This window comes from Accipiter gentilis, chromosome 8 (genome assembly GCF_929443795.1).
Source record: "Accipiter gentilis chromosome 8, bAccGen1.1, whole genome shotgun sequence".
Taxonomy (NCBI): Eukaryota; Metazoa; Chordata; class Aves; order Accipitriformes; family Accipitridae; genus Astur; species Astur gentilis.
The window spans coordinates 17,420,656-17,448,013 of record NC_064887.1 but is presented as its reverse complement, the minus strand read 5'-3'; the positions used below and the strand labels follow the sequence as shown (position 1 = coordinate 17,448,013).

The 27,358-nt window shown below is 39.0% G+C and overlaps 1 protein-coding gene across 3 annotated transcripts; it reads right to left on the bottom strand.

Annotated features, from left to right (window-relative positions):
* On the bottom strand, positions 1–26,625 carry SH3GLB1 (SH3 domain containing GRB2 like, endophilin B1). 3 transcript variants are annotated; one of them, XM_049809390.1, is made up of 11 exons: positions 26,424–26,625; positions 21,705–21,846; positions 18,927–19,055; positions 17,025–17,158; positions 16,542–16,634; positions 14,336–14,422; positions 12,904–12,927; positions 7,366–7,455; positions 6,731–6,831; positions 1,479–1,710; positions 1–474 (listed from the first exon to the last, which is right to left on the bottom strand). In XM_049809390.1, the coding sequence occupies exons 1-11, from the start codon at positions 26,493–26,495 to the stop codon at positions 367–369; spliced, it is 1,212 nt and encodes a 403-aa protein (XP_049665347.1). In that variant the 5' UTR covers positions 26,496–26,625; the 3' UTR covers positions 1–366. The 3 variants fall into 3 exon arrangements, with proteins under 3 accessions (XP_049665347.1, XP_049665348.1, XP_049665349.1); XM_049809391.1 differs by having other exon boundaries at positions 14,384–14,422; positions 26,424–26,624; XM_049809392.1 differs by lacking the exons at positions 12,904–12,927; positions 14,336–14,422 and having other exon boundaries at positions 26,424–26,622.
* Between the last annotated feature and the right edge of the window lie 733 nt (positions 26,626–27,358).

The window sequence follows — 27,358 nt, the reverse complement described above, 5'->3', positions numbered from 1 at the left end:
TCAGTTCACAATAAGTTTATTTTATGTGAAGAAAAGCTTTGCCATTAATGAAAAATTTCAGTAGAAAACAGTACCTCCTGCTTTCAATCTAGATTACTCAAAAGTAGAAGCTTGTATTAGTGAAAACTTCAGTAGAAACAAATCTGTAGGAAACATGTTCTTGGCACATGAAGTAAAAGCTTTAAACACATTAAGTTTGAATAGAGTATTTACCATGCAACCATGCTGGCAGAAAAGCCAGTTTGTAATGGCTGGTATTTGTCCCTCAAGACAATAACATGGAAGACACTTAAACCTGCTTACAGAACGTTAATTGTATATAAATATGTGTCGCCATAATTGACAGTCTTTATTCAGGCCAACCATTTAGTTCAGCAGTTCTAAATAAGTAATAGGCACTTTGCCTTTCTGATTTCCCCTTTCACCCATCAGCCAGTCTGAATCCATGCCAGGGATACTGTACACTGTTATCACCTAAAAAAACAGAAACACGTAATTATAAGCTTTCCTTGCCGGGAAAAAAATTACAGTCTACCTTCATGTGATTTCCAAGGTATTAGAATTGAGATTAACAAAGTTATATAGAGCATTTAATATGAGCATTGATGGAACTTAATCTAGTGCTCATAAAAATTATTTCACTGGTCCATTGAAAAGAAGTAGATATAGTAGAACATTTTAAAGTCCCTTTTTTTTCCTGATGAAATTTCATTAATGACTCTTTCTTTTCTATTTTTTTTATCTATAAATCTTGTATATTGCTATCAACTTTAACAGGCAATTAAATGAAAGTTTGTTGGATCTTCAAATGCATGACAGAAAGACAGACGGTGTTGATGTGCTACATCTTAACAGAAATCTTGGGCCACAGCTTCTACCTAAATCACTGTCTAGGTAAGAAAAAAGTCAAATAAAAATGTTTAAGTAATGCACATTGAAAAAAACCAAAGAGTCTGAAAATTTTTTTGTGGATGCTCATCTTCAGGGTTAAGCTACAGTCACATTACCAGGTGGAACTCTGTTCCAGCACTCTGCTTCATTGTATACCTCCGCCTGCTTTGCATAGATTCTCTGACTTAACAGCACAATTGAATTGGAACGGGAGTAAACACAGCACAACCATCACCATCAAAACAAGAAGCAGTTGTATTTTCATATTCTTCCCAAATTGCAGTATTTAATGTTTGAAAGACTAACTGTATTGATAACAGTGCTAAAGGTGTAGTAAAAAGTAGACAGCAGAATTGCACCTTGATTGTCTATCAAATGCTCTTGCAAGCTAAGCTGGTGTAACAAATGTTAATTCTCACTACAGAATATTAGGGTATATAAGTACAAGACAACGCTCTAAGAGTACTATTGAAGTTTAATTAAAAAAATCAACTACACAGATTTCTTGACGTAGCACATCTTTGCTTGCTAGTCACAACCATTCTGATTTTACTTTTAAATTATCAAAGTACATAGAAAACACTTACCTCATCTGCAAGTAGTGATAATTCACTGCTGTTTGCAGCATCATAATCATAGAGAACTCTAGCTTTTCTGCTGCCACTTGATGACTTCAGTTCACTGATGCCTGAAGTAACTATTGAATTGCTTACTGAAGTCAATGAAGCAGAGGCTGAGGCCAAGACTGAGGGAGAAGAAACACTCTGCACAGGAGTTGAGGAAGACTGATTATTGTTAGAGAGGAAAGTAGATGGAAAGCTGTGGGAGAAAACAAACCGAAAAGACTTCTGAGTGAATCAGTTCTACATGGGCAGTTATACATGCCTCCATGCCTAAATTAGCATTCTTGCTTTTATCAGCTACAGAATAAACACCAGGAGACAGTAGTAACAGAACAGCACTGATATTTGTATAAACCTAATTAAAGATACATGTTCCTGACCTGTAGTATAAATCAAACCAATATACTTTAAAAGAAATACTAACACCTTAAAAAAACTTGATAATTGCCTCTTAAAAAAAAAAAAAAGAAAAGAAAAAGGCAAAAGCAGGAAAGCACTGTTGGTCAGACTTAGTTCAGACTGTATTTTAATAAACATCTCTTTTGACACCTCTGCCAGTAAAAGTAGCCTCCACCTCCTCCTGCTTATTCCTCAATTATGTGGCTACACAAAAGATTGTGCTGGTGAACCAGATCAGGGAATTATGTGGGTTAAAAACACAGCCTCCCTCTGAAAGAAGAAGAAAAATCACAACTATTTTTGTAATCTAAATCAGTTCTTTCATTCAGCTAACTGCAAGCTGTAAACCAAAAATATTTCTTACACTAAAGATGAACTTATATCAACTTAAGCCCCTCCTTTCTAGGTCAAGCTGCTGCTTGTTCTATTGCCAGCTGTAGTGCTTGCCAGACCCTTCTATGAAGTCAGTTCAACTCATTAACCCACCTGCAAAAAAAAAAAAAGGTAAAAAAAAAAGTGTATAATCTTCTACTAAGTTAATGAGCTGAATTACTAAAAACTGTGATGAGAGCCAGAGCAGATACAAGGGAAAGGACAGAATAACATGGCTGAAAAGTGGAAGGAACAGAAAGAAGAACACAGAAGCAAGAGATTTCAGGGCAGTGGGGTAGGGGGAATGGAACAGCAGGGGGGCAACGATGAGCTGTGAGATTGTCTCATGTCACTCTGCCCTACAACCTGGGATGCAGTTCCATGGCAGACTCAACTTATTTATTTAGCAGTTGATGTAGTCAATTCCTTGTCCCTTTGCTGCCTTACTTTGTTCCAGCACTCATCTGATTCTACCTTAAAAGCAGGTCAATGAAGGTTTTGAAAAGTGGTGGAGCTGATGAAGTAAAAAAGGGTCAGCAAGTAGAACACAGACTGAGTCAGGATGACATGGAACTGTAGCTGCATTTCCTTCCATTCTTTTGACTACACATCAACCAGTTAGTCAATTCCTGCATATAAGTTCTACACAGATACTTTTTCATTAACACCTGGGGTGTTGACATATTACCCCCCTCCTGCTTTTGCCTACTCTTTTGACATAACGAAGATCTATTCATATTGTGTGTATGAATCTGTCAGAAAACACAGTCTCATCTCATCCCTTCCCACCTATGCTCCCCAGTTAAGTTTTTCTTGAAGACGCAGATCAGTGGCAACTTTAACCATATAAATCAAGATCAGTATATTCCCACAACAATGTCTGCAGCATTACTGGTGTTCATATAATCATAAAAGAAGCTAGTTTAGGGAGCTGATGCAGGTGAAAACTAAATCTATCAATACAGCAACTAATTTTTGGATCACGTGGCCATGAACATAGGTGGAATTGAGGCAGCTCAAGTCTGTATTGGCTGTAGCAGTACTGCACACAAGTTTACAGTTTCACACAATACTTAATCTGGTAAATTTACACTGCCACCAAACAGGGTGGATCCACTCCTCTACACCTTTTTTGCATAAATGTTCATTCTCTGTCATTTGAATCAGATCTAGCAATCTGTTGGTTTTGAGTTGTTTCAACAATCTGATCTAACAAAAATCATCAAGACTGCTAATTGTCCATCAGAACAGCTTGTTAAACAAGTTCACCTTGCAGGCATGCTATTGTTATATCTGACTGAAGGGAAACAGCAGGAATATATTATGAAGGACAGAAGTAGCCCCTTCACAGCTAGACTGAATCGCATGTAAGAATTGGGTAGACTTTCAGGAGACTGGTGTGAGTTTAATTAGCAGTTTACTACTGTCAAAACAAGGAAGCCCCACTTCCCCCTCTGGCTTACCTTCACTTCATTTGATCATAAAGACCTGGTTCAACTCACCAAGAAGACTGCGACTCCACCAAAAAAAATTTTTTTTTCGTTTGCCAGATTAGTTTCTCAAATCAGTTCACCATGTTCGCTGAACAAATCAAATGAGCAGAACAAAGGGAAGAAAAACTAAACCACACTTTTTTTTTTTTAGAGATAACTCAGCTGTGCCTCATGATATATTTATTACTTGATTAGTTGGCATTCAGAGGGATTTAATTTTAAATGACAATCAGCTGTTTCTCAATATTGCTAAATTACTGTTTAGTACACTGCTAAACCTGTTACCTGTTAACACAGTAATTACTTGTAAATCATTCTGCTCAATTCAAAGGGTCACTGGTTTGTACAGGTAAGGGAAAAGAAAGCCAAAGCTTTATAACTGCTGTGTCAATCAGTAAGTAAAGCATTAAGTCCTGTTCTTTTTGCAAAGGCGCATGTAGGCATGTTACCGGAAAACTTCAGCTATACAGAGGTTGTCTGGGATTTGTTTTGAGCACTTAAGCAGCAGGAGTTTCACAGCTTGTAGAGTAGGGGACTAGTAATGGGTAATTTGAAAAAAAAAATAATGATGCCAAAGCTTAGGCTTTGCTGTCAGGGAAGCTGAGAAAATTCAGAGCAAAAGCAGTTATCAGCAAGAAAAGCAGCCAGAGTACCAGGATATTTTAAATAGATTTGTTTAGTTCCTTCTGAGGAACTAAAAAAAAAAAAAAAAAAGAAGAAGAGAGATTGCTTTTGACTGGGGAGATTTGATTCTTTAAGCAGCCCCACTGGAGGGGGAGGCAGTAGAGGGATAAGCAGCTGGTGCTGCACTGAAGAGAAACACCCATAAAACCATGTCTATTTTTATAAAAAGAACTGAAGTTTTTTCCCCCGCCTTCCCTACAGCTGACTCTGGAAAGTACATCAGGAAAATCAGTACTCAGCTTTGGAACTTGAATAGTCTCAGTGTGAACCAGGTTAAGGTTTATGCCCTAGATTCTCACCCAGGTAAAACATATAATATGCAACTATTCTGAGAACCAGGTTTCTGTTTCAAGCAACAAACTATCCCACTTAGAGGCTGAACAGTTCTGGTCCACCAACAACTTCAAAATAAAAATAAGTCCCTCACAGCTCTTGGCTTTCATATGAGAACATGGCACAACGTCATTCTTAGATGTGTCAAAAGAACACGTGTAACTCAGCACTATATATCCCTTGTTAACCAACAGAGTGCTGGCAAATACCAGCAAAATCTAGCTGAGCTGCCTAAACTATTTATTTGGTGCTCTATCTGCCTACACATAACATAGAAAGAACACTACACATATCCTGCTTGTCTGTTTATTTAATGCAACTGCTATGCACTATATGCCTATAATCCCAGGAACTCTTCCAAAGCAAGGACCGCAACTTGAGACCCTGTCCCAGTGCTCTCTTACAGTTCAGTGGGACTTCCTTGCACAAGGAAGGAGACACACCCAAGCTTTAATACCATTACTGTTTAGTCCACACAGACAAACTCATTTGGCTGTTTGAGGCATTTAGGATTTTGTAAAGCTTCCACGCTTCTGGTCTTCTAGCGGTCATAGTAATTTTATCAAAAACTACTAATCAGATCACAGCCACAGAAAGATACATCTTTCTGTTTTCCTAAAGGCAGCATTTTCTTCAAATATACTTTTTTTATACCTGCTAGCGGTTTACACAAATTTTAAACAAAGACAGCTGTTCTGGACATGCTGTACATCCTAAATCAAGAGATTTTAAAGAGAAATACATTTTTCCTTAGGTTAAGGTATTATGCTTAAAGCTTTCTGTACAGATTTTAAAAACATTCTCTCAAAATAGCTGTGTAAATATTCTTCTGTATAATAAATATACTAAATATACATAATTTCTAATTCAAGAGACACTTGTCCTTAATCCAGTAAATGTTTCTTTTCAAGCTATCAATTCTACAACTTGCATTTATGCACTACCAAAAAAGATGTGGCTTTTTTTTGAAATCACAGTTTTAAACTGAGGAAAGGAAATCAAACACCACAGGAAATTGCAAGTCAGGAAAAGGACACAACTCAAGAACACTTTTGTTTTTACTTCCTTGTCATGAAAAACATAAACAGAGATACTTTATAGAGACAGTTATTTAGAATAGACACTACAGTAAACTTCCAAGTACAGACAATCCTTCAATGCATATGCTCACCTAAAGAATGTGGTCTGGTATAACCCTAAGAAATGGTGATTTGTGAAGAAAAATTAGCATAGGGAAACTTTATGAAAAGTAAGTATGTAGATCCTTTATGAAAAGCAAGTATGTAGATCTCTACATCACCACCAAGCACACAAAAAGGACTATGCACACAAACTAATGTCAGTTGCTTCTCTTAATTTAAAAATACTAAACCCACTAAACAGTAAAACCAGACAAACTTGCTTATTCCACTGTGAGTGCTTTGGATTACTAATTATAGATATTATAAATTACATTTCTCCCTAGATACAATACCCATGCTGGCAACTCACACCGGAGAATGCAGTTTCATTGAAAATCAGGTAGTACCCTGTATCAAATTAAGATGTAACAGGAATTTACAGGCAGTACAAAATCTTTTCTCACCTTGCATAGTGGTTTTGTAGCATGAAGCATAAGAAAACTGAATGATTACAAGTAAATCTCTAGAAATTCCTTTTTGTGCCATTAAATGAGGTTACCATGTGCTTACCTTCCTCAATTACAAAATACACAAAATTTCAGTAAATCAACCCTCAAAAGGCATCAGTGCTGTGTGTAGGCTTAGGTAAGTAGTTGCACTGTGGTAATTACACATTAATTACCTGAGAACAGATATATTTCCTTTCAGTCCAGCATACCTGTGTGTTCACCACTTATATCTGCCTAAGTTTTCCTACTATTCATAAGCACTTAGAAAAAAATGGTTTTTTCTTAAGTTTTTACAGTGTTACTACCTTCCAAGTTGCTTCTGGAGATCCAACATGTATTGGTAACATTGTGCATAATAGGTCATCTGAGCTTCAACAAAATCATTCAGACAGCGAAGATGATGTGCCTACAATACAGTAAAGAATTCAAGTTTTTAGTCTGTAAAAATACTATACTGCATTAGAATATCTGGTCTCCTAGTCAGATGCTAATTCCAATATTGGCATATAGGGATTTATGCCACATACACACAGTGCCTGGATTTACCACTGAAATAGGATAAAAAGTCACAAAAATTAACATATTTGAGCACAAAAAATAGGTGCTGTACAAGCATCATGCCATTTACCTACGTTGTTTCCATAAGAGAATAAATATTTTAGCACATTTTTGTAGTTTCAACATTCAGTTGATCTGATGAATGGGAAACTGAGTTTAAAGGATAAAAATGAAAGATCCTGCATGCTTAAGGTTAATGGGAGAGTAAAGTTAAATTCAGTGGATACTTAACTAGAATTCAAAATATAAAAGAACATGGTTTGATACTTTAACGCACTGAAGTGAAAACTCGTAGCCCAAAGCTCCCAGGCAGCTTACTGTAGTTATTTTTAGAAAGTGCCCTGATTTTGACTTTCCCCCTATACCCCTTTTGGGTACTCACATGTGTGCTGCTGATTCCTTCCAGCAGAAGTCTGGTAATCTCTGCTTGACGGTCAAATTCACTCTGAGTAATTCGTACTTCCTGTTCAGACTAAAAGTAAGGATGCACATTAAGTATTTGTACATTGCACTCTGTTACACTTTCTGACTTCAACAGTTCCATTTGATTCTCAGCTACTCATACAAATGCATTAATCACAAGCTTAGGTATTTGAAATGTGCTTTTTCTTTGCAGACCTTTACTAGGCAAAAAGAGTAATTGCATTTGGGGTTCAGAAATGTTGAGGCCCTATGTACACAACAAACAGTTTTATCATCAGACACCTACCACGTAAAGTCAATGTAAGCAAAAGGAAGGCATTTTTCTGCCGGCAGTATTACCCCACCTCTCCCAATAACAAACCAAGTGTTCATTGGCACAACAGTGTCTTCACCAGGGCTTCTGTCAGCATAGTAGTGTGTATTGGGTTTGCATGGCAAAGTTTTGGTAGTGGAGGGGGGCTACAGAGGTGGCTTCTGTAAAAAGCTGCTGGAAGCTTCCCCTGTGTCTGACAGAGCCAACACCAGCTGGCTCTGAGACAGACCTGCAGATGGCCAAGGCCGAGCCCATCAGCAATAGTGGTGAGAACATGTAAGAGAAACAGCTCTGCAGACCCCCAGGTCAGTGAAGAAGAAGGGGGAGGAGATGCTCCAGGCGCCGGAGCAGAGATTCCCCTGCAGCCCCTGGGGAAGACCACGGTGACGCAGGCTGTCCCCCCCTGCAGCCCAGGGAGGTCCACGGTGGAGCAGATCTCCACCTGCAGCCCAGGGAGGACCCCGCACTGGAGCAGGTGGGTTCCTGAAGGAGGCTGTGACCCCGTGGGAAGCCCGTGCTGGAGCAGGCTCCTGGCAGGACCTGCGGATCTGTGGAGAGAGGAGCCCACGCTGGAGCAGGTTTTCTGGCAGGACTTGGAACCCTGTGGGGGACCCACGCTGGAGCAGTCTGTGCCTGAAGGACTGCATGGCATGGAAGGGACCCATGCTGGAGCAGTTCATGAAGAACTGCAGCCCATGGGAAGGACCCACATTGGAGAAGTTCACGGAGAACTGTCTCCCATGGGAGGGACCCCACCCTGGGGCAGGGGAAGAGTGTGAGGAGTCCTGTCCCTTAGGAGGAAGGAGCAGCAGAGACAATGTGTGATGAACTGACTGTAAACCCCTCTCCCCGTCCCCCTGCGCCACTGGGCAGGGGTCGGGGGGTAGGTAGAGAATTTGGAAGTGAAGCTGTGCCCAGGAAGAAGAGAGGGGTGGGGGGAAGGTGTTTTAAGATTTGGTTTTATTTCTCATTACCCTACTCTGGTTTGATTGGCAATAAATTGAGTTAATTTTTCCCTAAGTCAAGTCTGTTTTACCCGTGACAGTAATTGGTGAGCAATCTCTCCCTGCCCTTATCTCAACCCACAAGCCCCTTATTATATTTTCTCTCCCCTGGCCAGCTCAGGAGGGAGAGTGACAGAGCAGCATTGGTGGGCACCTGGCTTCCAAGCCAGGGTCAACCCACCACATAGTGGCAGCCAAATAAAATGTAAATTTTTTCCATATTTTAAGTTAAGAGGGCTCTGACCAAATAATTTAGGGTAAACCTCACATTATTTTTGTCAGGTAACTGCATGGCCACCAGCTGTACATAAATAGTCAATGTTAACATGGTATTTCATAAATTAATGTCTCATACTGGCCACCAAGCTACTACAACTATTTCTGGAGCTTGTAATTGAGGTGTCTTTAAAAATAAATAAATCCAAACTATAGCAAATGTTCTAACTTCAATTAGAGTAAAATTTCTATTAAAATGATTGGATTTAAGTTACATATTTAAATAATTAAAATTTATTCCATGTTACATATCATTATCAGTATTTAAAAAATAATTTGACAATATTATAGCAGTTTTAAAGGACTTCCATCTAGCACAAGCCAAAACTACTTTAGAGTACTTGGGGGCAAGGGGGGGGGGGGGGGGGAACGGACGCACATGGAAGGACTCAAACACACAAATACATAAAAATGTGTAGTAATATCTAAGATTTACTGTTCCAAGACAGAACATCCTCAGCCTGGAATCTGGACTACCTTGCCTCAATGCTTATATGCATTTAATAGCTTGTTTCTAAAAAGCAAACCCAAAGGCAAAAATCTACATTAAGTCCAAGACACAACAGTTACTGTTCTCAACAAAATGGAGTAAGAAAATATATTTTCAGGAAACTTCATGAGGTGATAGGGATAGGCCATCTGTTTCAAAAGGATTTTATGTGTTTGCATACATCCTGTTCTTGCATTCCGCTAAATCAATATGAAAAGTTGCATGGAAGGATCTTAATCTCAGAAATGGGCACAGAAGAATGATGCTGTTACCCAAGAAGTATTTTTCCATCTGAAGTCACTGCAGCTGGGAAGGCTTACACATTAATTAAACAGTGAGGAAGCAGCTATAGACTACTGTGTGTTTCTTAAAACTAAGATAGCAGTGTATGTATCAAGTTACAAACTAATTAGGTTTTCAAAGTTTGTTGAGGCAAGACTCTTTGCTTGGAATTTTCCTATTAAATCTCTATTAATATCAGTGAAATCCATCTGGCAGTCCCTGAGAGAAATGTAAGAACAAACAGAAGAAAAAAGCAGATCTGATAGCCAAGAGGGGAAGAAAAGCATTCCCTTCTGTATTAGCAACGTTTTCATTTCCTTTTAAAAAACCAGCAAATTCACAGGTAAACCATTTATCTGAAGATAAATAGTCTAGTCTCTTGCTTATCTGAAATCAGCAGTTGCTAATACGTTTCTTTCTTCCTGCCAGGTAAGTAAATACATGATAATAGGAACTCATAAGAAGGGGAAATATCCATCAGAATAATTCTATTTGTTTCAACAATATTTTAGCAAATAAACTATTTTCTATAAGAAAATGCAAAGCAAGTAACGTGGTAATATGTATTAACTTAGCCAGTACAGAGTGACTTTAAATACATTGCTTTACAAAAGCCTGATATACTGGCTTTGTACAGATTTACATAAACTGAACTATGTGATGATGTGTTTAATCTGTTTTGCCTATCCCTATTTTCAGTACTGCTAGGTGAACAGTAACAGGACAGCGTATCTACTCTGCACCTTACAGTAAAGGTGAAAACCAGCCAACTTTCAGTCTGGGAAGTTTACAGCCTGCTCACCTTAGTTTCTGAACAGAATAAAGAGCTCAAAATACAAGCCTAAACTTTCCAGTGACCCCCAGCTGCAGTCATATTTTGGTTTTAGAACAATTAGAAGGCCTCACTGGTTATCTCCCATGAAGATCCCTCAAAATGGTACTTGCTCCCCAAGCTCAGAATATGAACCCAGTTTCTGAATATGAATATTCAGAAGTTCATAATCTCCCCAAATTTCACATAAGAATGTGACCTCTCAGAAATACTGTGCAATCCTGTAGTGAAAGGGTAACATACAATCATAAGAGCATAGGAAATAAAATCACTTTCCTAATGTTGTTTTATTAGACATGCTATAGCAAAACAGTGATAATGGATATATTCTTGCTACCCAATATAGCTGTGCCTCCTTGTCTCCTTCGTAGTGAAAAGAGAAGAGCTCCTCTTGATGCTGAAAACCAGTCTAACCTCAACATGCTGAACAGACGCTAAAAGCCTCTGCTCTTTCCCTTGACTGCACCAGACACCTCAGAAGATTCCTAACAAAATTCATGTTTATAAAGTGTGTAATATCGGTACCCACCCTATGTGTTTTATAGTACAGTATTTAACATCCTCTAATTCTACATTTCAGAGGGGGAGTTAAACTGAAGAAAGTTTGTCACTGACACCATGCAGACCTTTTGTTCTAACTGAAAAAAAAACCCGTAATTGATCTAGAGATCACTGGACAGTCCAAAATCCTTGTTGGGACATTTCTTAGATGTAAACTGAAAACATCTATGAATCTGTTTCCCCAACTTTCAAACACAGAAGGACAGATTGCCTTTAGAAACCTGGATGAATTACTGTTTCTCTGGCAGAACATGTATGTTGCAGTTTCTTCTCAATAGTTTCTGCTTTTAAAAAAGGGAAGCTTGAATTGCATAATTTATTACAAGATTTAAAGCTTTTAGTCTCCTTTATGCTATGGTTAAGCACTTTTATTATTTCTTTTTCTCTCTGAGACACAATCTGTTAGGTTTCACTATCCTTAAGAGTTGCTTGTCATCATCTCTGAAAAGCAAATAGTTCTATTCATCATTGTCTTACAGATTCAAGATTAGTTCTCGTTACAGCAATATTGCTTCCCTGTCATCTTTCTTCCCAAAACAGTACCAAGTACTCCAGCAGACAGGCTTGCTGCTTCCAAATTTTTACTTTACTTAAATAGTAAAATAATTCTCAAACTTTGGGATCAAAGCTGACCTAACCCTCCTTTTACAGTTCAATCTCTAAATTCCTTCTTCCCCTAAACTCTCGCACTCTACCTCCTCTGTCTGCACCATAACTTGGAGAAACTTGGAACAGAAAAAGCCTTCGTTTATTTTCTCTCACAAACCCGAAGATTTCACCCAAAGCTCCATATCCCAGCTTTTAATAGCAATTCCCTACACCTCCCACAGCTGCCTATCTAGTCCCCTTTTAAGAATCATACTCCAAAGCCCCTGCCCTCCAGCTACCCTTACTTTCTATTGCTACCCTTAACTTTGATTTCCCCTCACCTATAGAAATCCCCTAAGAAATTTCTTCTTAACTGTTAGCACAACGTCTCACAGCCTGTTCCCAATACTGCTTTGTCAGAGCCAGTAAGCCTGATAACAGCCCTTCTCATGGCACTGGAGCAGCTGTTGCCTAACACTCCATTAACTCCACTGAGTTTGTCCTTGTGCAAGGGATGGCATGACAAGAGAAGGGTGCAGCCCCCATCTCAAGGATAATGCTGTATTTATGAACCAGCCTTCAGTCCACGTACAGTTTTCAGATGTGCCTACCTCCTAACTTCAGTTGCTTAAGGTAAGCACAGCATTCTCTAGTGACACTGGGATAAAGATGTGAAACAAAAAACCCCCAACAAAACAAAACCCCTCCAAAACAGAGTTTGCTCTGAATTTCTTGCATGCACTCCAGCATTTTAGGTACTGTTCCATGTTCTGGGTAAGAGTTGAAGAACAGTGTTTTTCAGGACAGTTTAGATTACTTTCTGAAAATCTTCAGATAAGCTAATTCTTAGGAGGTCATTTTTAACAGGATGCCATACCAGTAAATTTTGAAACAAGTCCTGTAGTCTTGTCACATGAGAATCATATGGTACTAAGTGACAGTTAGCCAGAAACAGCTTACTATAAAACAAGCCCCAGGCATTGTTTCACCAGTGGAGTTAGAAAAGCCCCAGAGGGAACCAGTGTATTCTGATGTAATGCATCAGGCCGCCAGCATTAGATTGAAATCAACAACATGCAATATCCTTTATTACATTAGATCAGCACAAGTTACGGTTTCAGAATTCTGCAGTTTCTAAATTGTTTACTTACTTTTGTCACCTCCTCAGCCCATATCTAGTCAGCATTAAGAGTAGGGGGGGAAAAATAAAAACATACAAACTTGAGACATTGGTGGCACTTTAATACAGGATGCAACCATACTTAGGCTTTTAACTACTTTCCTGTCCTCAGAACTTCACAGGGATTTGAGGAGTGCTGTAAGTCAGTTGCCCAAAGCACTTCATGTACAATGAAACTACAAAAAAGTATGGATAGCACTGTATCTGTGAAATAAATTAGATACTGAAGAGTATGAGACTTGTAGACCTTCTATGTTACAAGAATCTATTTAAAACAGGCTATTACAACAGAAGACATAACTACTTAGAAAATTACATGAATGAGACAAACTAAATTACCTTATGGAAGAATTTAAGTTACCTTAATTTGTTAAAATATTGGAAAACTACGGAAAGCTATTCTCATTTTAACACCATGTTAAGTAAAGACTGAAACAGACAAATGAATGATTTCTCTTGCCAATTCCATTACTGGTTTCCTATTTCACAAGCATTCTTACTGAAAACTAAATTTAATTTAAAATGCTACAGAGGTATCTCAAACTGAGTATTAAAGTAGTAGCAAGTAGTACAGCAAAACCACACAACTGCAAGGAATTTACTTTAGAAATTAATTACTGCAGTTTGCTGTCCCAATTCACTCTTGTAATGCAGTTCTCCTTTAACCTTCATTTTCTGCAGTTGTAAGATGACACAATCAGGACTTCAGTAGGAAGAAACGTGTATAAAGGTTGCAGAAGCAAGTTGTAACAAACAAGTTTATTCGCTCTTTTATCTGATCATGACTGAGAAATCTGGAACACTAATTGAGATGAGACCCGCTATGCTGCGCAGATCCAAGACCCAAAGCAGGACAGGCTGAACAGCACAGTCTATGTTGTACATAATTAATTAACCCCTTCCTTTTCCACTTTCACAATTATGGTGCTAAAAACAGCTGCATTAATGAGTTGCAACAAGTTTAGGATATACTGTACTCTAAGTTAAGCCATTAATTTATTAATTCAGTTTCGATTATTTGTGAAACACTGCTTGAAGGGAATAATTTCTACTTATTCCTGGCCATTTCACATAATGCACTCCTACTTGTATTAAAAAAACAGGAGAATGAAATAATTCCTTTCCCTCCAATGGGTGAAATTAATTTCAGAAGTGATAAAAAAATCAACTCCTTTGCATCCTAATTCATAAACTCATAGAAATTAGAATATAATGCTGTATACTTCAGATTATCAGAAATATTCTGATAAAAACAACATCTAATGTTGTAGTGACATAAGTGTATTTAGTACACTATACAAATCCAGTTTGGAATGGAAAACATCTGAAACAAGACCAAATGAGCTGGATAGCAAGAGGAAACATTTGATAGGAAAATGAATGAACACAGGAGGCCAACAAACCTTTAGCCATTTTACATGCAGCAAGTTGAGCACGTAAGAGACATTTACCATAATGTTATTCTCTTCAGGCTGAGAGGTGTTTAGTTGCTTAAGTGCATAGATAAAAGACAAAAGCAAGTTACAACACTGAATATAGCAGATGAACAGATTATTGGCACAAAACACTGCAAGTTTAAGCTAAGCAAGACTGTGAACAGAATATAGATAAACAAAACTGTTTAGATTTCTATTTTAAATACTGATCTAAGCTACTTCAGTTGTATAGTAAATATGGGAGAATGTAATTTCAAATATTTATTTTTTTTTAAACACAGAAAAAAATAATCAAATATAGATATAATTTATCACTTTATCCTATCTAAGAAAGTAGTAAAACATAAAAGTTTGCATCATAACTCAATACACTTTGCTAACCTATCAGTTCAGCCCTGTTTGTCAGATATCTTCCTTCATAAATAAGTGAGCCAGCAGAAGATGAACCATTTGCATCACACCTATGTCCAGGTTAGTTCTCATTTCTATATTGCAGAGGATAAAGTAGAGATGCAATTTTTTCACTTCTCTGAGAATTCTACAATCCAATACTTCTTAAACATGCACACTGCTGTTAAAATGTAATTAAAATTGAAGTATAGGCAAGGCAGTGAAGTAAGAGACCTAGAGTTTCATACTCTACCAGCACTAAATTATTTGTGCATAAATTGGTGAGTTACTTGCTATATGATTATTTAAGACTGGGCAAGTAGTAGCAGCAGCAACTGCCAATAATTTTGTCCAAGCACCAAGCTCTAGATATTACACTGGTGATGGAACTAAAACTCAAATCTAGAGCCTTTCTTTTAACACTAAGCTCAAGGGCAACAATTTCCTTATGGTCTTTCTATTGCTTTAGAAAGTAAGGTATATGCCTGCTACCACACCACAGAGGAAGTTAATAACAAAAATACTTTTTTTTGTTTGGAAACTTAACTATGAACAAGTACAAGCAAAGGAATAGTTTACTATCCATTGCTTCCAAATTCCACTACTAGCTGACCAAAACCCTACTTTGCTCTCCATTGTTAGTCTTACAAATTAAGAAAGCTCGACAAGTAGAGAAGTAACCTTTTTTGCATAAAATTTACATAATGTAAGGAGAAATGCATGCATGGACTTAGAAAATACAGACAATTTAAATACAGGGACAGTGTGCATGACATGGAAGATTGAGACATAGAAGCAGAACTGTCAGGTAGAGATGACATTGGTTTTTCAGAAGGATCACCATCCCAAAGATGCAAGGTGCTTCATCTACAAAGCTCTGTCTCAGAGATGACACTTCTAAGATCTTTCAGGACAGTGACCCATTTAGAAAAGCCAGGAAAATATGACAGTCCTGCTTCTGCCTCTTCATCATGTACTCTGTCCCTGCGTACTTACATTGCCTGTATTCCCTCAGCATCTGCACGCATGACCCCTGCTGCATTAACCCTTATGGGAAAAATGACTTCACTACCCATCATTACCTGTTGCACTTTTCGGAATGCAGTCAAAGGATAGCTATGAAAATACTATAAGCATACTCTGCTGAAATTGCATGCATTCAATCATCTATTCTTCCATTTAGAGGTGTTTTAAGAGTTTAAAAAGCAAAAGCTTTTTAGTTTATAGTAATTTTAATCTCCTTGAACAAGCATTTCTTGGGGGAATAAGAATCGTTAAGAGATGCAAGTTTTTAAGAGTCTCACCCTGTTTGGTGGTGTGAAATAGTAAACAATATACTAAGAGTAAATGACAAATATTTGATATAGAGAAGTTAAGTATAGATAGGTTCATCACTTGGAAGTAATTATACATATGCTTCAACGCTTGTAGAATGCCAAAACTTGATGTCTGAATGATTTGTATTTACAACCATCTCGGCAGATTGTAGCAAGTCATTTTTGGCAGTATAGGCTCATCTAGTACAGAACAAGGGGAGAATATTTACTTGGGTCAAGTAAGTTCAACTTGATGGAATATCTACAAATAGATGACTAACACCTTGATCAGCAATTTGCTTTTGTTTCATTGTGTTCCACTGAGGCATTTCTTACAAAGTATCATCTAGAAAAATAGTGACTGTAAGAAACTAGGACTGAAAACATAACCAAGCAGTCGAGTTTATAAATATACACCAATAAGTTTAAAAGTAATGGATGAATTAAAAAAAAAAAAATCTACTTACTGCAGCTCGAGCTTCTGCAACTTTTGCCTTCTTCAATCTGGTTTTTGCTGCATCCAAATCTAGTCTTTTATTTTGTAATAGTTTACGTTCTTTCTGAAAGCGAGTTAGGTTAGTTTGTGAGAACAGGTACACATACTCAAAAGCAAAAGCCTGTCTACTTGGAAATCTTTTAATGAAGTATCAAGTGCAAAAAGGTTCTTCAGTTGAACAAAGAGGCAGAATTAGACCTTAATTATTCTCACACATTTTATACTCAAGATACATACTTTTAATAGAACAGTAGTTACAAAAAGCAAGTTTTCAGAATTATTTTGATTTTACCTGGTCAAAAGGAAGGAAAATACACCGAAGGCAAAAATTCTACCTGAGTTTTTCCTACATTAGTTTGAGGAAGGCAATAGTGCACAATTATCTACTACTTCATTTTGAATATTTACAATTACAATTGGTGTGAAATGCTGAAGAATGCACAATTCAACTTACAGTAATAGTTTTGTAGTCTCCTTCAATAAAGTTTCTCAGGGGAGTGAGAAAATTTATAGCAGAAGTTTGAATTAGCTCTCTGTCTGCTGTCCCAATACGCTTCTGTGTTTCTCCACATTTAATAAGTGCATTTCCTGCAAAGGAAAAAAATGTTAGTTTCATAGTAATTCAGGCAGGTGGTTAACAAAACAGGTTTCTACAGGCAGGAAAGTTTAGGCCAGCAGTTTGAAAGATAAGCCAATGTCATCACAAGGGCTTTCAGAATAAATCCAAACCAGCTACAAAAAAACCCCCACCCAAACCAAAAAACCCAAACCCAACAAACCCAAACAACACCACACACCCCACCCCCAAATAAACAACCACCCAAACCAAACAAACCCCCACACCAAACCGAACAATTTTTATTAACAACAGTGACAGGTCAAGGCAAGATTTCAATGAGAACAGACACAGCATTGTAGATGTGGCACCAATATGACAGCTCCATTGTGAACACCTATTTTAGATCTGGATATTGTACCTATTTATTTTAATCCAACAACCTCCTCCCCTGATACCATATTTTTGTTTAAGTCAAGAGTAGTTGGTAGCAAGGAAAAAGCTCATTTAGCTACTGGAAAATAATGTGCTTATCCCCGCCCCCATCTACTCCTACTTCTAAATATGCATTTGTACATTAACTGAACAATACTTAGAAATTTGGTTGTGAGCTAGGTATTGAAACTGAAGTTAGTGTATCAAGAATATAGTTATTATTATCATGTTTCAACAGACTGACAGGGCTGAGTTAGAAAAGACACTGAGTTTTCAGAGAACTAAAATATTTTGTGTCACCATATGAAGGCTAACAGCGTATCTATCTTTATGATAATAGATTTTACTTGCCTGAACTCTAAAAATTCTGCAAGTTAAGGGATAATGTGCCTGTAAGTACAACTTCATTTGATGTTAAAAAGCAAGACTTGAGGCTGATGTTCAGAAGGAAGGCCACAGATACCGGCATAAAACCACGTGGAAGTAAGAGGAACAAAGCCTGCCATTATTGATTTTGTGTCCGTAAGTCTTCTATAAAACATTTACTTTTTTTTTTTTTAAGTGCACTTTCCTTCTTTTGAAAAGGAACACCATTATTTCCAGATATAAAGAACTCATTCTTCCCAGAACAAAAGTTTTACCTCCCACTGCAATTTTGAAGAAAGCAACTAAAGAGAGCTAACTCAGACTTTGATTGCAGACTATATTATATACATAGACACCTATGCATTTCAGTTGGTTAAGTTAAATTAACAACTAAATCTATTATCAGGAACGTTAAGAGTCTTGTTGTAGACAACACTAGAATTACACTTTCTAACTAATGCCAGGGTAAAAACATTAGATATAGAACCCCCAATCCACCTATCATAGGTATATAAATTTGCTGGAGAAGGAAGAAAATTTAGATTATGTTCTACACTCTCATCTTTAGCAAAATATATCATAAGAAAAGCAGTAGTACTGTAAAGTTAGAGAGGCTTCTTTCTAAAGAAGTTAATTTCAGATAACATTTTCAGTCCACAAATAAAATGCATAAATGTTGTTAGATGTGCAAGCATGTTCCTTTAACGAGGAAACCAAATTCCAGAATTATTTGTTCTGGTAAGAAAGTTATCCATCCACAAAGACTGCTATCATTCCAACAGCAGGTTCTATTTCTAGATTTGGATAGAAACCTCATCATTGATCTCCTAATGCTCAAAGTTATATAGCAGGTCATCTCAAACTGATACAAAAGTAATTGAACTGTTTTATCTAGAGGAAGACAAGAAATATCATTTTACATTGTTAAGAAAAATTAGAGCTGTGCATTTTTCCCCCTTCATTTCTGCAATACAAGACATATCTTTTACTTCTACTTACCATAGGCTGTTCCTGGGCCAAATTCATTCCCAGCATCAATCATATACTGGCCTAGTAACTCTGGATTATTCATGCGACTTGGTGCTTTACGGTCCAGCTTCTCATAGACAAATTCTTCTATTCTGGCATCTAAAAAAATGTTTATTTGAAATAATTACTGTCATTCAAAACATAAGTTAGAAATAGTAACAAACAAACAAAATTCAAAATCCAAACATTAAACTCAACATTAAGTGAACAACATTAAGCTGAAGATACTGTTCTTGGCAACTGACTTTATTCCATGTTTGTCATGCTGTGTTCAAGTGTTTCTTAGAGTGACCTGTGAAAGTGAAAAATTATACTCTTCCTCTCCCTTCTATCAGCATATTTATAGTTTTTCAAAATTTTGTCCAGAAGTCTTCCCTGTAAGAGCATAATAGAATACTACTTCTTAACAAAACCAGTCTTTTTGCCCCCTCCAGGAAAAAGTTGTGAAAATCATTCACTAGAATTAAAAGTGTAGGAATTAAGTTCAACAACTACTGTAGGTTCCCTATTAAGGTAGTCTGAAAGTTTGGTAGCCCCAGAAATTATATCCTCTCTTTCCAACTCTCCCTGCTTCCTTGAAATGCTTTGAAAGAAACCACTAAAGATACTAGAAAATGTTTCATTTTGTATTCCCATCTTTCCTTAGTTTGAGCAGCAAAATTATCAAAAAAACCTGTCATGACTATATGATCATTAATATCCATCCATTTATCATAATATTAAGCCACAGTATGCTTCTTGGGTAAAAAAGCCTCACAGACATAAGCAGAGACACTATTAATTACAATAGCAAACTCCTCAAATACAACACCCAATTTCCCTGACCAACTGTTTTGACTTTATAACTAGCTCACCTTATTTATGCTGTCAGTATGAACCAATTTCAGCCTGCAATAGTACAGACAACCACAAAGAAGCTCTCCAGTAAATAAACCTGCCACTTTGATGCAACCAAAAATAATGCTATTAATTAGACAACTTTCATCAGCACTGGATTAAATTACTCTCTCATGAAGGTTACCAAAATCAACCTGACAGAGACAAACATGGGTACGAGCACATTCCCTGTCACCAAGGGTGAACTAAAAATTATCCAAATTCATTGGTTTTAATTTAATCTATCCATAATATTTATTTTTGACTAAATGACAAAAGAACTGAAAAGTAATCTAAAATTAATGGACTATTACATGGGTCTGACCTAAAGGTACAATTAAAAATGTGATTGAAAGGCATTTTTCCTCCCTGAGACATGGTTGCTCTATTAACAACCAAAAGAAGCTCTCTACAGCATGTGATAGCTCTCCCAAGTAGGCTGCCAAAAAGCTGAAGTTACATTCCCTGATGAAGACCACTGCTTAATGCTGAGTATCTTTACACATCAGAAAATTGACTGGTCAGCATAACTGAGATACTACCATACATTATCGTTCAACTCAATCTTCCTCACACAGTTCTACCAGCCTTCAGTTAGTGATTCAATATTCTACAATTACAAGTTTCTGAAAAAGTCAATAGCTATTACAAATACTGAATTAAATGAACAAGATAACTATTTCCTCTGGCCTAGACAAAAGTTGAAACCTGAGCCAGAATATTCTTTTAGTTCTATTGCATCCTTCCCACAGGATTAGTTGTTTTGGTTTTTATGTTTGTTTTTTAAATACTGCTTTTATGGAACTAAAGTTCCATCCTTTTTAGAACGAAAGGATGCAACTGGCTTCCAAAATAATACTTCTAAGATAAACATTATAAAGAATTTATCTATTTGGCATTAGAGAAGTGCTATCAGTGTATGGTTTACCTGTGCTAATAAATACTAACTCAGTACATCATTACAAGGAGAATATTTGTTTTCAGTGCAGAGGCATTAGCTGTATTATAATTCTATCATTTGAGCGAACATAAAGGAGGTTTCGATTTTTTTTTGGTAAAAGTAGTTCACCCAGTGACTAAAGACCAGGTCTTGACTTGAAATCTAGATCTATACACTAAGCAAACTCCTATAGCTGCCAACTCTAGTACAACTGTCACGAATGGCACAGATAACTGTAGGATATAAGTCTGAAACTGATATCCTCAACATTACTACTCGTAGCAGCAATTTAAGAAACAAATAAAATTAACACACCAGAAAACTACATTTCTTCCACCCATGGTTTTTTCTGTTACTGTTACAGTAAGAGATTCACCAGTGATGAAAATTTATTTGAAACTTAATTGCCTAAGTATGGTGTATCAATCTAACCATTCTTTAGCAAAGGAATTGTTAAAGACAGACATTTAAGTTCATCTTGCCTGCTTCAAGCTGAATTGTATGGTGCAGACTGTTTAAAGTAATGAAATAGTAATGAAATTTCTTAAGCCACTGCATCTACCCCATGAAGAACTTCAGAGTTCTTACAGCTACCTAAGACTTCTGGAATTAGGGTGGAAAAATCAATTAAACTGGAAACACCTCAAAAACCAGTCAGCCTGAGAACTGACCAAAGTATGGAACCAATGCTATAGTTTAAAGAGCTCTGTCTAAAGTTTTTCCCATTTGAAGGGTTACAGAAGTACCAGCAATTGGTACAGTGCCTCTGATTCTCAGTAGCTCTTCAAAATGTGCTTTCCCTAACTCCAATCTTCATATTTTAAAAATACTATACTTAGTCATAACTTATGCAATATGTATTGCAGTAAACTTTTACACTGGCAGATCTATTAATTCAAAAGTTGCAAACAAAAACCTGAAGGGCTCCTTACTTGGATTTGGCTGCAATAGTACTTCTGTTTGTTTCATTATTTTTTCTGTCCACAATTTAGTGCACTCTGCTTTGCTGAGAAGGTTCTCCAGGTGAGCATCCAGTTCAGTCTTCTCTGCTTGACCAAGCTTTTCTTCCGTAAACTACAAGTTAGACAGGTTGAAAATACTCAGTTAGTTAACAGAAATAATTTCCCAGGACGAGTTTAAGACAGTAACCATTCATATTAGTTGCAGATCATGTTTTCAAAGACATAACCCTTACCCAGTCATCAATAAAAATCTAAGGATATATTTGAAAGTTAAGTTCAACAACACACCCTTACTATCAGGGAAAAAAAGGGATGGGAGGATGTTAATCAGACCAAGATGAGGAAGGTAATTTACAACATTATGAAGAAATCCTCTGCTCTACTTGGTACTGAGAGTTCTCATTTGAAGCATTTTGTCCAATTTTGGCTTTGAAACACGAGCCAAAAGGAAAGAGGCCAGCAGTAAGGAAGACCATTAAAAGTTTACTTCAATCTTGTATATTTTATAATTAATTTTGTCCCTTCTCCCACAGTAAAACCTGAAGACACAACAGATTCTCATTGCAGCTACCTTTAATGCGTTTCAAAAAATGTTATCCTGCCCACAGCAAACAGGACAAAAAGTAGTGAGTTGAAACTTCAGCATGAAGATTTAAATTAGAGTTTGACATTAGAGAAAGCTTTTAAAGACAAGGATAAAAAGCTAAAATAGACTTCTCTGGGAAGTTTTGGAATATATATCTTTGGGGATGGGGTGTGTTTTGCTCTTTAGAATAGGACAAATTAATGTTTTGATGAACTGTTTAGATACAAGTTATCCTGTTATGCCTTACAGAAACAGAAAGATGACCTCTGTTGTTCTTTTCCAAGCTGTGTTTTCAGTGACAATGAAATACAATGTAACTCTATTTAGCTAAGTAAATCCAGCAGATGATTCATTTCAGTTGATATTAAATTCATGCCAACTCTTATTAATCCACAAGCAGTTTGTACTTCAATCCCAGTTCTCTGGGAGAGGGGGAAGCCACACGTTTCACATCAGGGAACCAAGCAAAACCGGAACTGAGGGTTTTGCCTGCCTCTCTTTAGAGCAGTAGTTCCTCATGACAATGATGATCTCACCACTTCACAGCCTGTTTAAAGTCAGGCATTTTCAGAAGAACCTGGCTTATGATTAAATCCCTAACAAGCTTACCAATTAAGAACACAATAGGACTGGAAGCATTTTTGACTGTCAAACTTCATTCTTAACAAGTTCTTTGGTGGGATATTTAAACTTGCAGTAAGAAACAAGAATACAATACAAGCAAATTACATTGTCCAAGTTTGTTTTAATTTCTATCAGATGTAAAATAAAACCAACTTTGATAGCATGCACATCTAAAGTCTAAATAAATGCTAGAGCATTTCCAGTTCTACATAAAAGCAAACTGCCTTCGTGAAAAAGTTTGGTTGCAGTATAGGGCAGAACGGAGTTTATTTATGGATGTATTACTATGACTGTTTAAAAGGCTCCTTAAAAAAAGATGTCAGGTACTCTAAGTTGTTCTCAGAAACTTTGTACAAATTCATCACAATAAAATATTAATGGTTTTGAAATTATTTTTTACGAATTACAGAGAAGAGTATTTGTACATAAAATGGGCTTTCCTATTAATATTTCCACAAATCTTCTCAGCAGTGTGAAGATTGCTTAGTGAAGATTGCAGTGTTAGATTTGACATATACACTTAAAGGAAAAACTTGATTTTAGCAATACTGAGCAGCACGGTAAATAATAGTTTGACAGAAGTACGGTTTCCAGCATCAGTTTAATGCAACAATGCTGCCACTGATTTCCCATCTCAGCTACCCTGAAACCTAAATTTGAACTGGTCTTTCTGGTTTATGTCCTTTTTCAGACATTACTCTGTCACTTAAGGATAAGAACAAAATAAGGAAGGTGGTGCTGTGAATCAAGAATTTTTCTTCTGCTTAGAAAAAATGTTCCAAAATAGGCAGATACTAATGATTATCTACTTTGATTACAGCTCTAGGAGTTTTGTTTTCATTTTTATTAAAGCTTAAAACATGTCATACCGAGATACTTAATGTAAGCACTTGATGGAATAAATCATATCAGTAAGACATCTATCTTTATCAAATTCAAAATATATACAAAAGTTGCCTGAATATGACCAGCTAACGCAGAAGGAAGTTGTACTGTTTTGTATACAACTGGGTTATCTCAGCCCAATAGACATTTCAAGTCTACACTGCAAAATTACTAAAAGGAGAAATTACATTAAGATAAGCCTCTAACTTCAGGTAGAAGTAATGAACAATAAAAGTGTTTCTGCTACCAAAGAGTAAAAGGCCAGCTCGCTCCCGACCACTAAGCAGGCAGCTTGTCGATTACACAGCCTGGCAAGAGGAAGGACTCACATTCTTATTACTATACTTTACAAAATTATTTCTTTCACCTCAAATATCCCTAACTATAACCATTCACTACTTTGTTCCACAAACTGCAACTACTGCAAGACTGACGGAGAATGACTCCTTCAAGCATCTTCTGCCTGCCAGAAGGAAAGGTAGGCTTTGGACGAAGATGGCCAGTAAGCTTGATTTTTCTGTAGATTACCAACTAGAATATGTCAGTCTGAACACAGTATAATCTCATCCACAGAAGGGACAAGTTTCCTGGAACATGAATATCAGGTAGTTGTGGGTAAAACAGCCCCAATCCCTTTGTAACAGAAAAGTCTGACAAGGCTGAGAAACACTAACAAGATGCTCACCGTCTTACAAGTTGAAATGGAAATTTTAAGTGATTTTCCTACATACCGTATTATGCTGCTGAACTGTTTCATAGGGTTTGGTGGGTTTTTTTGTTTCTAATATCCCAAAGCAACTAGTGTCAGGTCATATCACATCATCTGGTGACGCCTGAACATAAGAGTTTAACTCAATATACAGAACTGTATAGAGGACACAAAATCTACACCCAGACTACATTTAAAAAAAAAATCCACAAAATTAATCAATATTATGTGTAGGCCTTACATAGTAACTTTAAAAAAAAAACAAAACAGGGGAAGCAACAATAGCGCAGAGAATATGAGTTAGTTTGTAAGAACATGTTAGGGATTTGCTCCTCCCCCTCAATGGCTTCATTAAACTTCTCGTTTTAGGGGAAAGTAGCAGCTGGTAGAGCAAAATTACTACTTCCACATTTCCACTGAATTTTAGTTTAGATTAAGCAGATAACTAATGTAGCTATTCAGATGTAAACAAACAATAGAGATACCACATACTGGAGTAAACCACAGTTCACAGCACCTTTCAACCCTGACAGACTGCAAAAACCTACATTAGATTTAATTCAATAAGCTGATTTAAATGTAAAAACTCAAGATAAGAGATGAAATCACAAACATCCCATCACAGGATCTTACAATAAAGGGTGAACTGCATCTCCTTTTTTTTCTTGTCCAGCAAGAAAAGGGAAAGGGGTGGAGGCTGGAAAGGAAGAGATGGTCTGGGAAACATGTAGACCTAGAAGCCGGGGGCGGGGCGGGGCGGGGGGGGAGCATGGAAAGACCTCCATCACAAAGAGAAGCCACAACGACTGCTTTAAGTTCATTTAAATTTGAACAACAATGTTTTCTGACGAGTTTGCATTTTCAGAGCTCTGCTGTGCTGCTGATCATTGGTTCTGCTTGAATATTGAGATTTAGGGCAATACATCAGACCGATCGGACCAGATAAGAAGTTTAATCACGTTCCAAACCTGACTGTGACCCAGCGAGAACTCATGAGAAACCAAAGTGGATTACTGTGCACTGCTTGGATGTCCACCTCCCTACAGGAAATCTGTTCAGGTTTGATTATATAAAGAAAGGGGATTACGGCTCAAGACAACAGCTAAAAAAACAAAAGCCAATTATAGTGCCCTTAGCGTGAAGAAAGGGGCAGACCGATTCGGAAACAATGGGCTATCGAGCAAGCTTAAAAAACGATACTAAAGCTCACACAAACCCCCAAAGCCTAAGCAGACAGATACTTTCACGTGTCACACCAGAGCTCGAATTTTACGATCAGGCAGCGGGATACATTTTTAGCAGCCAGTAAAAACACCAGCTTACTTCAGGCAAGACACACCTTTGTCCTTCCCACGTATAAAGTCCGACCGTGCCTCCCCGCAGCTACTGCCTGCCCAACCCGTCCCCCCCAGCCCAGGAGCCTCCTCCCCTCTTTGCCTGTCTTGATCTTCGGCTGCCCCCGCCAGCCCCCCGAGGCCAGCTGTTCCTGTCCGAAACCCCCGCGTCTTGCCAAGCCCGGGGCTAGCAGGGGACCCGCGGGGGAAGGAGCTGGCTTGAGAAGGAGGCGCCTCACAGCAGCACATCGCTGCCCGGCCAGGCCAGAGGTCTGGGCTCACCTCTCGCCAGCGCAGCCGGGCCTGGCGCTCCCTCAGAGCTGGGAGCCCGCGGCGGGCCCAGCCGCCAGCCCGGCCCGGCCCGGCCCCTCCCGGCCGCCGCTCCCCCGGCCCAGGGCGGAGCCGAGCTCCCCGGCCAACGCCCCGCGCCGGGGCCAGCGGCGGCCCCGCGGTGCCAGCCCGCGGCCTCGCCCGCCTCCCGCAGCTCGGGCCGCGGCGGCGAAGCTCGGTCCCGGCGAGGCCCCCGCAGGAGCGGGCGACCGGGGCCGTACCTGCACGGCGCGGCTCAGGAAGGTGCCCGCGTCGGCCGCCAGCTTCTTCACATTGAAGTCCATGATGTTCATCTTCGGCGGGGGAGGGGGCGCTGACTCAGCCCGGGCACCCGCGGCGGCGGCGGCAGCGGCCGCTCCGGCCCGTCCCTGTGGGGAGCCGCCGGGGGGCGGTGCCAGTCTCGGCCCGGCGCCGCAACGGATTGGCCGCTGCCGCGGCGTCAGCCGCAGAGCCCGGATCGACCGGTAGAGCGGCGGCGACGCCCGCCCCGGCCCCGCCCCGCCCGCCGCCGTGAGGGGGGCGGTGGGCGGGGCGGGCGGCGCGTCCCGCCGCCGGGGGCGGCTGCCCCGCGGGGCCCCGGCACGCGTCCCCGCCTCAGGGAGCCGCGGCCGTTATCGGCGCGCTCCAGGGCCTGCGGCTGGGGCTGCCTCTGGAGCGAGTCTCAGCCCGCCCGCCAGCCGTGGGGGAAGGGAGGCTCCCCGGCGCCGGTCGCGGCCTTTATCGTAAAGACCAGCTAGCGGGGCGGGCGGAAAAGGCAGAGGCCTCTTGTGCGGGCGGGGATGGGCCGCCCGCCCGCGGCATGTTCGTCCGCGCCCCTACGCGTGGAAACCCCGCCGCCCCGGGGGACTGCGGCCCGGCCTGGCCCGGCGGGGCTGGCACCCTCGGACCCGGCTCAGAGAGGACAAGTTTCCCCCCCCGCTCCCGTTTCTTGAGTCCAGTATTTTGTAAGGCAGATCTTGTCATCATGAGGAATAGTTCCGGGATAGACCGTGAAAACGTAAGCTGGGAAAGAATTTTTAACAAGTCGTTCAGAAAAAGGCCGTTTATTAAAAGAGCTTCTTTAGGTGAACGTATGCTGAGACGCAAGTATAAAATAGCACCAAAGCATCACAAAGGGAGTATTTGAGAATGGGTTGGCTGTAGTAACTTAATGCCA

Coding starts and splice junctions, on each gene's coding strand:
- SH3GLB1 (XM_049809390.1), bottom strand. CDS start 26,495: ATGAACATCATGGACTTCAATGTGAAGAAGCTGGCGGCCGACGCGGGC. Junction 19,056..21,704: donor ACTATTGCAGCCAAATCCAA/GTAAGGAGCCCT, acceptor ACATTTTTTTAG/ATGCCAGAATAGAAGAATTT. Junction 475..1,478: donor TATCACTACTTGCAGATGAG/GTAAGTGTTTTC, acceptor CTGTTTTTTTAG/GTGATAACAGTGTACAGTAT.